The sequence below is a fragment of the Tursiops truncatus genome, chromosome 5, assembly GCF_011762595.2.
Source record: "Tursiops truncatus isolate mTurTru1 chromosome 5, mTurTru1.mat.Y, whole genome shotgun sequence".
Lineage (NCBI taxonomy): Eukaryota > Metazoa > Chordata > Mammalia > Artiodactyla > Delphinidae > Tursiops > Tursiops truncatus.
Genome location: NC_047038.1, coordinates 42,710,267 through 42,722,420, shown reverse-complemented (window position 1 = coordinate 42,722,420; position 12,154 = coordinate 42,710,267). Strand labels below are relative to the sequence as shown.

The 12,154-nt window shown below is 40.5% G+C and overlaps 1 protein-coding gene across 18 annotated transcripts in view; it reads right to left on the bottom strand.

Annotated features, from left to right (window-relative positions):
- The window catches only part of CC2D2A (coiled-coil and C2 domain containing 2A), a 137,612-nt gene that overhangs the window by 46,300 nt on the left and 79,158 nt on the right, over window positions 1–12,154 (bottom strand). For all 18 annotated transcript variants that reach the window (XR_012331936.1, XR_012331935.1, XM_073805077.1 and 15 more), the window contains one exon: window positions 2,159–2,315. Coding sequence is in view for 16 of the 18 variants with exons in the window: in XM_073805077.1 (XP_073661178.1) it covers window positions 2,159–2,315 (157 nt within the window). In the remaining 2 variants the exon portion in view is untranslated. The remainder of the gene's footprint in view (window positions 1–2,158; window positions 2,316–12,154) is intronic.

Genomic DNA, 12,154 nt, shown 5'->3' with positions numbered 1-12,154 from the left:
AAATAGGATGTTGTTTAGAAAGAGGGAGTGAGCCCAGTACTAGTAAGAAAGCAGAAAGTAGACAAATGGAACAGAGTGGGTGGGAGTGGTGGGGATGGAACACATAATTCAAATCAACATCACTGAACTTCAGGGAATGATGCTCCCCATCGGCCACTTGGCTCTATCTCTTGACAGCAGAGTGTAGGCATTATAATAAACGATGCACTTTGGAGTGGGACCAACTGCATGTATATTCTGGTTCTGCCACTTGACAGCTGTGTGGACAAATTACTTAACTTCTCTGAACCTTGGTTTCATTGTGTATAAAATAGGGAACATAATAGTACCCCCTCTTATGGATTACTGTGAAGACATTCATGTATTCATTCATTCAGTAGATACTTCTTTGAGCTCCTACTTCATGCTGGCACTATTCTGGTCACAAAGATAGCAGTAAAGAAACAAAACTGATAGGAATCCCTGTTCTCATGGAGTTTACATTCAAGTAGGAGAGACAGGATATAAGAAGATAAGTAAGAGACATGGGCAGTATGTTAGAGAGTGATAAATGCAAAAGAGAAACAAATTAGGGAAGGTGTATAGAAAATGTGTGTTTGGAGAGGCAGGGGTTGAACTTTCAGAAGGGGTGGCCAGGGAGGGCCCATGAGAAGTCACTTTTGAATAAAGGCCTGAAGAAAGCTAAGTGAGGCATGTAGGTATCTTGCGAAAGAGCCTTCTTGGCAGAAGGAACAAAGGCAAAGGCCCTAAGGTCACAGTGTGCCTGGAGTGAGGAACAGCATATTAAGTGAGGTAAAACTTGGAAAGACTCAGACATGCCTGGGAAACGCTGACCACTCCACAGATGCTATTGCTCAGCTGTTGTAGCGACGGTAAAGCCTCACTGATTTGGCCCTCACTGATTGGACATTAGTGATAAAAAAAAGTCTTGGGGCAGGGCATTTAATCAAGTAAAGGAAGTAAAGATTTTCAAGCATGAAATATAGCAACTTCATGCTTTGGGGAGTTCCAGTTAATATTTTTAACACAAAAACAATACCACTGTTAACCCTATAACAGCATCTTTGTGTTTTTCAAAGATCTTTCCTTCATACTGAACACTCCATCTTGATCTTCAGAATAACCCTATATGACATTAAGGGTGTTATTATTAGATCCATTTTATGAGTGAGGGAGATGATATTCAAAGAGGTTACATGATTACTAGGATCACACAGCTTGTCAGTAGCAGAGCTGGAACTAAAAGCTTAAGCCTCCAGACTTTTAGACTGGTGATCAGTTTAGAGACTCAAAGAATTCTTGAAGATAAAGTTCCAGATATGCTCTCATAATAAAAAATCACCAGGCACATGAGGAAACAGAATCAGAATCAGACCAATAAGCAGATAGGTGTTGGAATGATCAGATACAGAATATTGAAAAATATTTTAATGTGTTTTAAAGAATAAATGAATGAATTAATGAATAAAAGAAATGATCGAGAGTATCAGAAAAGGACAAAACGTTGTCAGAACTGATTGTAAAAAACTAAATAGAATTTCTAGAGGTGAAGAATATAATCATTGAAACAAGAAACGCAGTGATGAGTTTCAATGACTGGACATAGCCAAAAAGTGAATTCATGATTTGGAAGACCGACTTAAAGAAATTGCACAGAATATAAAAGTGAAAAAAAGAGATGTCAAGTATATTAAAGAGAGGTTAAAAAACATGGTGGACGGAGTGAGACGGTCCATCATATATTTAATCAGAATTGTAGAAGGAGATAAGAGAATATTATTTAATAATCTCCCTATTATTTATTTCAAACTTTTCAACCTTACAAATAACACTGTGAGGTACATTTTTTTTTTATGCACAAAGTTTTGTCTTCATTTCAAATTGTTTTCTTAGGAAAGATTCCTAGAAGTTGAATTAAGGTGTCAAAGGCAATCTGAAGGCCCTTAATTCACATGGTAAAACTACTTTACACTTGCATAGTTATATGAATTTTCTGGCCACCCATAGTATACAAAAATGACTTTGCCAAAAATTGTATATGATTATTGCTTTAATTTTTCTGATAGCAATTTTATAATTGTCTGCTTGTCTGATACGTGAAAAAAAAGATATGTTCAAATTTGACCATGAATCCGTTAGCCATTGAGGCTTTCCATACCACTGCCAACTCCCTCGTGGTCCAGTGTCACATGCTGGTTACTGCTAAACTCCACTTCTTCAGTGGGAGCTCTTCCAGAGACAACAGTCGTTTCAGGAATAGGCAGAAACACTTCTGCTAGCAAGGTGGTACCACTGTGTCCAACTGTTTCATATACCTGAAATTGAGGAAGGGAACAGCCAAATAAAAACAGCAGTAAAGGGTGCTCACTCCCAGATAATGAGTACATTTTCCTGTGCTGGTCACTGTTCTAGTCAAGAGCACCCATCTCAGAGTGGAAAGTTGAGTTGTGTTGCTATGGTCTCCATGGAGACCAGGTTATACCCTATTTATGGTCACGTTGTTGGCACCCTGTCCTCTTGCCTGGCCTAATCTCTTGGGGTAGAGAGGTTAATCAAATTATCAGGCGACTGCAGTTGTTTCTATGTCAAACTAATACACAGTAGTTTGGAGAATGGGCTTCCTCTTTCTCCTGGTTCAGATTATTTCAGAGAGAAACGCCATCAGGTTGAAAGGTGGGACAATACGGACATGCCACTAGATGGTTCATTATCTGCACCAACCTCAAAGTCAATAGGAAACGCACCATACCTAGAAGTACTCTAGGGTATCAGGTTCAAATCTGTTATTTGGTAAATCTCTCAAAGTTCTTTCCTTCAAGACTTCATTTTATTTGTTAGTTGCTGAAATCCTATCCAGCTTCTTCTCAGGCCTTCTCCCAAAATGGAGCTAACTTGACCACCTGTAGCTCTGATACTAATTACTGTGGTGTGTCTTACTGTAATGCCATCACCATGAGATGAAGGACCCATTGCCAGGGCAACCACAGATTATGAATACACAATACAGTCTCAGTAGGACCCTCTGCTTCCCCTGTATTCTTGGGTCATTTCTTTTGTGGTAAAAGATAAAATATTCCACAGCTCTGCTGGCTTCCTTTCTATGTTTTATTCTTTCTTCCCATGAGGCTTCTCTGGCTGGTACACATTTCTCTAAAATGCAGATTTTACTCTTGTATTTCTACAAATTAAGTACTCCTGTTTTTCTTCTTATGCAATAGAGTTCCCTCTGATTAATACTTTCCATTTACAACCTGCATGCACAAAAATGACACTACGGAGCCTCTCTGCCTACCCTCCTCGTATCACGGCATGTGAAATGAATTCTTGTCCAAGGATAAGGATGAGGATGGATTTGTACTGGGCTGCTATCCTGGCTTCATCTCCCTGGTATCTACCAGCTCACATTTGCAAGATGGCTGATTGAGCTTTGAGGGGCTACTGGGGCAAAGACAAAGCAGAGACTGCATAGGAACTGAACTCAAAACCCCAGACTCAGTACCACTGTGAGGTATTCTAACAGGCTGGATGTGCCAAGAAACCTGTGATTGTTCAGGGCTTACCTCTGCCTAATTCAGGGGCTCAGCAGGAAGCCCATGAGTGGCACATTTTAGCCACGCTCTCCAAATTCATCTTTATCAGTAGATAGGTGATATTTTTTTTCCTTATTAAAAAGATCTTTTAGGGAAAATTTCAAATATATGTAATCTTAGAAGAAGAATATACCATGAACCCATCACCTACCTAGCTTCAATTACCATTAACTTATGGCCAATCTGGTTTTATCTACACTCTCAACCATTTGACTCTCCACCAGTATTTTGAACTCAGACATCATTTTACTGTAAATGTTTCAATATGTATCTCTAAAAGAGAAGGATATAAAAAGGCATAATTACAATACTATTATCACAGCAATTCCTTAATAATGTCAAATATCAGTAAGTTTCAAATGCTCTTTAGAGTCTCAAAAAATTACTTTGAATTAACATCACAATTTATTCCATACGTTGCAATTGATTGGTATGTCCCTCAAGGCTCTATTAATTTATAGGTGATCCCCCTTTTAACACTTTTTCTCTATATTTTTATTGGCTCAGAACTCCAATGGAGAAAGGAGGGCCATTGTTTTTGCTTACCTCAACCTCTCATAAGAGCCTGCCAGTTTTATAATATCACAGACCTTAAAGAACACGTAGCAGGTTGTTGTTTATTGCACAGGAGACCTTGGTTTGACCTGTTCAGTTATGGACTCACTGGCATCAAGTTTCAGTCTGAGAAAATGGTGGGTTTTTCTTTAAAATTTTTTGTACTTCCCCCCAAATTTTAATTCACTGAGACATTCCTTTGTATGAAGCCGTCTGTTATCTCGTTTAAACTTAACCACAATCCTATGAAGGACGTCTTGTGGTAAAGATTAAACGCGATAACAGACCCAGCAATTCTAGATTATGGATGTGTGTGGCTCGACAAAGGGGAGAAACTTCCCCTAGTCCCTCATCTCTTAAGTCACAAAGCTGCGATTTGAATCTACAACTGTTTCACTTCAAAACTCGTACACTTTTTCTTACATCTTCCTCATTGGTCAAGGAAAATCAGAAGGGTGATTAAACAATTAAGAAACCTTTTAAAGCCATAACCATGATCCATAAAGTATAATTACTTTAGATAGATTGGTGAGAAATAATGACTGAAAGATAATTTAAAATCTGAATGAAAGAACCACAAAACATGGAAGTGCTATAAAAACAATGGCTACAATCAAAGGTTAAGGGATCACCTTAGCATGGGCCATCGTGATCAAAAGACCACCGAACTCTTCCTGTCTGAGTTCCTCTCAGACCCTCAAGGGGCTTGCTTGGTCTCTCAGCAAGGCGAGGGTGCACTGCCCACTTCGCGCAGGGGCTTTACCTCCCTGGAAGGTGCTCCTGCTGTACTGGACACTGAGTGAGACCTGCCACATGCCCACCCATACTTACTTAGGTGCCACCACCTTTCCCTATGATTTCCCTGTGGGAATGCTTATTCCCTCTATTGAAATTCGTTGTTTATGCATCATTTGTCTTACTGGATGGTGAGATTCCTGAAAGTAGGGATCTTGTTTGATTTCCCTTTGACTGCTCAGTACCTACCATCTGTGAATTAATATATTTAGATGGGAGCAGGTTAACTCCCGTTTTTTTTTTTTTTTCTGATTTTTTGGACAAAATTTATTTATTTACTTATTTTTACAGAAGAGACTGTTTAGAATGAGAACAAATCACAACGAAGTATAAATTTTAAAAGCTGGGAAATGCTATAAACTCACAAAATCCAGAAAAATAACACTACAATCCATTTTAGAACATTTCGTCACCCTGAAAAAACTCTCATACCCGCTAGCAGTTATTTCCCTTTTTACCTCCCCTTCCCGACAGCCCTAGGCAACCACAAATATACTCTGTCTCTATAGATCTGCCTATTCTGGACATTTTAAGTAAATGGACTCATACACCTTGTGATTCTTTGTAACTGACTTCTTTCACTTAGCTTTCATTCTTAATGCTTTAAAGAATCAGCCATGTTGTACCATGTATCAGTACTTTGTTCTTTTTTTATTGCCAAATACTATTCCATTGTATGGCTATGTCACATTTTACTTGATGGGTATTTGGGTTGTTTCCACTTTTTGACTATTATGAATAATGCTTGTATGAACGATCAGCATCATTATCGGTCAAGGAAATGCAAAGCAAAACCACACTGAGATACTATTTCACACCCACAAGGAGGGCTGCAATCAAAAAGGCAAATGAAAACAAGTGTGGCAAGGATGTGGAGAAAATGGAAACTCACACACTGCTGGTGGGAATGTAAAATAATGCAGCCACTTTGGAAAGCAATCTGGCAGTTCCTCAAAAGGTTAAACATAGAACAGTTAATAGAAGTAAGTTGTTAGATGATAAATCCATGGAATGGAACTGTTTTCTTCTCTGAACAGCTGGTGGACTTGGGTGTAGTACGGCTCTCAGATTTTTTTACCTGACTTGTTTTACTCCCCACATGACTGTCAGCTCCTCCCACAGCCTGCAGAGGGCAGTGTGGTGGACAGGACAGGGCAGCCTTGTGGTTCAACTGGTCTGGGACTGAATCCTGACATTGCAACTTACTAGCTGTGCTGTGTGACCTTGGGCATGACATTCCCCTCACTTTTGCTCTCATTGTAAAATGAGGATGTTACCCAAAGCTCAGCAGGAAGGCAGTGGTGCAGTTTAGCTGAGATGGATGAAAAGCCTCTTTCCCTCTGTATGAGCTCAATAAATGTTTCTTCCTTCTTTGTTTGGGCATACAGTTGACAACAAGCATGTGCATTTTTATAATACTTTGAAGTTTACAAAGATCTTTCATAAACATGATAACATTTCCCAAATATCTCATTAAATCTTGTTGGCCAATTGATTTTATTCAGCTTTATGACAAAAGAATTTCTTTTATTTAACTTAAATTTTAACTTGTAAGAATGTCTTTTCAAGACACACTTTTTTTTTCAAGGAAGACATTAAGTTTCTGAGGCCTTATAGGAATTTTATGGCATATTCCATATTTATAATTAAATCATCTGTATTTCTAGGAACCCAAAGGCAAAGAGGTGAAAAACAAACTACATTAAGCCTTAAACGCTTTAAAAAAATCAGGAGCTAATAAAACCCTTCAAGTTAAGGCAATAGAAACCATACCAACAGTCAGAAAATACCATTTATGCTGGTAAAATGCTTCACAAGATGACATAAATGCAGTATTTAGTATTTAGTTAAATCTTGCCTGACTTTGTGTCTTTCTTAACCACTCCTATGACTAATGAATTCCCAAACAGCCCAACACCCAGGGCAACTAAATCAGGGTGTGAAACACATCTAAAAATAAAAACAAATCCAAATATTTTTCAGATTCCTTATATCCCCTTCCATAATAGAATTCAGTGTTTGTTTACTCAGCTGCACAGGACAGAATTTCTATATTATCTGACTCCAGTGGCTTTGCAAACACATCCCTGCTAGACTTTAATATTTTATCAAGTATTATATTGTGGAAGGACCTTAAGAGATGCCTCTGAGCTTCTGTTTTGATTTTTAATTCCTTGTGGATGTGCTGTGCTGGTCACCAAGTTAATGATGCCCAATAAAACATGCAGTTACTACATAAAGGGCATTTCTGGTAGATGTCAGTGGAAGGGTCTGTTTCCCCATCTCCAGAAACACATTCCTGTCTAGTGTCAGAGAGGAAATGAATTGGAGAATCTTGGTGCTGAGTCTGTAGGACAGAGGCAACTACAGACTCTGGGGAAATGAAGGGTTTGCTGATTGGGTCTACTGTCTCAGAAGGTAATAATCAACTTTTTTTTTTTAAATAAGGAAAAATGGATACCATCCCACAAAACCAAAAAAATCCAAAAATTTCCTAAACTTTTTACCCTACCTTTTAAAGGTAGCCAGTTGATGTTAGTAAGCTTTGTAAAATAAGAATTTCTTTTATTTAAATTAAACTTTAACATGTAAGATCTGTCTTTTCAAGACACCCTAATTTTTTAAATAGCAGTTCTATTTAATGCTAGGATGAAATGCTATTTTTTTTTTTTTTTTTTTTTTTGCTGATACGCGGGCCTCTCACTGTTGTGGAGCGCAGGCTCCGGACGCGCAGGCTCAGCGGCCATGGCTCACGGGCCCAGCCGCTCCGTGGCATGTGGGATCCTCCCAGACCGGGGCACGAACCCGCGTCCCCTGCATCGGCAGGCGGACTCTCAACCACTGTGCCACCAGGGAAGCCCAGAAATGCTATTTTTAAAAATCAGAAAATGGGCACTTTGGGCTTTATAGGTATTTGCAAATCACTTTTTGTATAATTAAGTTTAATTTTCATTTTCTTTCTAAGTCAGGGGTTCTCAGCCTCAGCACTGTTGACATTTGGGGCTGAACAATCCTTTGTTGCAGTATACTGTGCTGTACATTGTAAGATGTTTAGCGGCATCCCTGGCCTCGACTTATTAGAGGTGCCAGTAGCTCCTCACCACTTGTGATCATTAAAATGTCTCCAGACATTGCCAAAAGGCACCCCCCGGGGGGGGGCAACATAATCTCCATTGAGAAGCACTGCTCTAAGCAAAATGAGTGTTTGTGTGTGTGTGTTTGAAGGTGGAATGTTAATGAAGAAACAAGACAGGAAATATAATTTATGTTCAACTGTTCAAAAATTCCTGTTGTATAAAGCAAGGCAGCATTGAATTCAGAATAGCAATTAGATCAACTGCTACCAAATTGGAACTATTTATGTGATTCTTATTAACTTCTCCTGCATTTGGAATGGTGTTTGCTTTAACTCAACACTCTGGTGCAAATTTACCTGCTAACAGTATTTAGAACTGTATAGATAAGACAAACCTTAGAAATGTAGGGGCGTTAAGTTTAGATAAAAAAGAATCCATCGTGAAGTAGTCTATACTGCATGGTCTTAAGTCATGTTTCTCTTATTTTAAAACCTAAACAAAACAAAGCAAAACAAAACACAGCAGTTTTGTATTTTGCACATGGTGGCGTTGGATTTGGTATGAGTGGCTGCCCTGTAATCTCAGCCACCGGTGATGTTGTCATCCAGTCTGTTAATTGTCTCTTGGTTGATGTCCCCATTTCCCTTCAGTGTTGGATCAACCCTTCCTTACTCTTGTGCCCACAGACTCCCTTCCTTCACTGAAAAGGCTGTGGGCATTGGAGGTGAACCCCCTTACGGCCAGCCTTCCACCCCCTCCCTTGTGTCATCACTCTTGACTCAAAGGACCATGCTATTCTGCCTTGATCCCACCCCTCCCAGTATCCTGTGGCATTCCTTCCCTCAACACTCCCACCCTCTTTCCTTCCCTTCTCCCACCCACTCCCCCTACAACTTTCCTTTTTATTTTCCAAGTCATCAAGGTTTTCTGGACTGGCTGCTTTTCCCATAGCTGACAACTGTGCTCCAGTCAACTACACCCTAAAGTAAACCATGGTCCCCTTTCAGACCCCTGATCCAGTTCCCTCCTTCCTTTCCCTGCCAAGCTTCTGGGAAGGAGTCCCTTTTGGTATCTTTATTTTCTCTCCCCCTGTCCCAGTGAGCTACAGGAGGGTTATCAAGGACACTTCTCCAAATAGGATTGGTTTTCCCACTTGGAGAGTGCAATTCTGCAGAAAAGCCAGGGAAATCAGGAGAGGCTCTGGGAAGGGAAACTCGAGTTATTGCCAAGTTGGTTAAACAGAAAAGTTCCCTATCTCAATCCACATGCCAGGAATATGAAAGCTCAACAGGATTGCTTCATAAGGAAAAAATAATAATGCTAAGATATTTCAAAGCCACCCAGCAGTATTATACAACAGCTGTTAGTTTTGGGGAGTCAAGAAGATGAATATGGGGTGATATTATAGATGTGAATGATAAGGAAGTGAAGGTCATTATCACAAAGCTTTTTTTTTTCTAAATCAAACTTCTTTTTTGTGAAAACACCAAGCATTTATCTTGGAATGACCTCAGAAGCCAGACCTTTTCAAGACCTTTCTGGAAGGGCTCTGGTCCCATTCCAGCTCCCATCCTGTGAAGTCGCATCTCACCCTTCCCTTGGGGCCAACTTTGATTCCTTTTCTTTTTACTCCCTCTAGTCAAACCATCATCAAGTCCTGTCAGTCCTTCTTTCAAGGCTGCAGTGTTGCTCTAATTAATTCCTTCCTCCCATTTCTGCTGTGAGGCCCAACCCCATCCCCTCACTCCTGGCTTTCTGGGCCAGCCTGTGGACTTCTCTTCTTCTTTGTAGGGCTGCCCTGGCATTCCTGTCTCAAGCCTGGCTAGGAAACACTGAGCCTTGTGGTTCAAAACATGCAAGAAGTCAAACATCACAGTCAACACTGTTCCCTTCAGTAGTCCTGTGTATCGTACTGCACTGAGCGTTGCTTCTTTGTAGTTGTCTCTCTCGCATCTCCTAGCTGGATTTAAAGCTCCCTGAGACAGGGCCGTGTATACCTCCCTTTACACATGGCTTCCAATGCTCCACTACACTCCTGGCTCAGCATCAGACCCTCAGCTGGCTCTCAACAATTAAGCAACATTCAGGGCTTGGTTGTTGAGTCATCAACTGATGCATTATAGTTCTGACAATCTGGGAACATTTTCTGAAACACATTACCCTCTAAAGAAATCTGATAGCACTGGCATAAACAGATGCATTTAAGATGATTTTTCTTATCCTCCTGAAGTTGCCAGTAATCCTTGAACCTTCCCTAATTCAAAACTTGCAGTTATATGGAAAATTTCCAAATGACACAGTACTATTCCTAGACAGTCAAAATACAATATCCTCTAAATTAATTTCATCTATAACCACTACTCAATTATAAAAAATTAGGCCATTGAGCCATTATGATATGTAATTTGATCAGTTATCAAATCTTTATGGATAGTTTAAGAACTTACCCAAGACTCCTTTAATTTGTAATTTTTTAAAGAAGATGACATGATTCAGCTCTTAAGGCCAAGATAATAGCTTACAAGTATATTCTTAATATTGTAGGATAAAGTTTTGTTTTTTTATTTAAAAATTCATTTCATAATATTTTAGAGAATACCCTTTTCACATTACTTTATAAAATTACTTTGATTGTAATATCCATAGCAAGTTAATATTCAAGAGAGTCAATGGGCGATAGTATAGGAGGCTTCCTTTATGTTTTAGAATATATGTGAAATAAAGTCTTGGTACATTAGTGGAAGGTGGAGGATGCCTTTCCTACATGGTAATTCAGAACATTTAGAATGGCCCAGAGTGGGAGAGGGCTTCACAGACTGGCCAGGTGGTCTGAGCTCTCACCAACCAACAGGGACGCAGGCTGGACACCCGGATGCCAGGGCCTTCCCTCCTGTCCTTCACACTAGCTTCAGTGTGGGAGGGTCTCTTTCAGAGGCCCGCAGTCCTTCCTACCTGCCATGTTCTGTCTGCTGCTCTCCCTGGCCTCCCTCTAGCTCTCTATCTGATCTTCTCACGTGAATCTCGGTCTTCCTCAACATCAGTTTTTCCTCTGCAGGGGAGGAAGGGGAGGAGTCAAGGATGAATCTCAAACAAGGGGGCAAACTCTGCGTAGCTGAAATCTTTGCTATTCTGTGGATGTGGGACAGGTAAGACTCTTAAGGGCCCCCAGCAACCTCCCACGGTGAAGAGCAGGTGACAGCAAAGCATCGAGCTGGCTTTTGGAGTTTGTGTTTATTTACTTTCTCCATCAAGTTTTATTCTTCACTTAGACAGTTTTCCCTGTGCAGTTAAGTCTTGCTTTAAACTGTAGCTTAAGCACACACAAGTGTGCAGGGCCAGGGCAGGAGGGTTCATGTGGGAAGCAGTAAAGATGTGGGGCTTCAGAACCAGCAGGGTGTGACCCTCCACCCAAAGGCATTTGGATTTTAAATGTTCCAAAGCCCTTCGCCATGCAAACAGAAAGACACTGCCTTCAGGCTCTGCACTTCAGAGAATCTCTGGCTAAGAAAGGCCTCTCATGGTACAAAGAATACCAGATTTTCTAATTTCAACAAATCTGAAATGGGATTGTGTCTTTGGATCCATGGTGCCTCGTAGTTAAGTGACTCAAATAATGGTGCCTCTCACAGGGAGAGATGATGGGATGAAATCCAGTCAGCGGGATCTCAGAGCCCCTCAGATACAACTTTGCTAAGGGACAGAGGAAGAGGAGCCCTCCACGTAGGCAGTCAGGCTCAGCAGGGGCTCCAGGGGAGCAGGGGTGCACAGTCGGCGTGGACCTGCCACCACGGGCAGGGTTGTTAGTACCAGGCAAGCCCACCAGCCATCCACTTGGAGGTGCCCTCAGCTTCCCTTCCCAGTGCAGAGCTGGGTGACTCTCTGCTCTCACCTTCAGGCACCATCACCCCATCATGCAGAAATGTAGAGATTATTTTCTCACAGATATTCATAGGGAATTTTCAGGCTTAAGAAAAACTCACATTTTCACCAAACCTCCGCATTCAATCCCCTTTCTCATATCATTCTTTACTTTAACAAAATCTCCTTACTTTCTCCTCTCACCCATATTAAGTTGAGCAGCAAAGTAAGTTCGTTCTGTTTTTCTTAAGTTCCCAAATACATAGATAATTCCTTAAA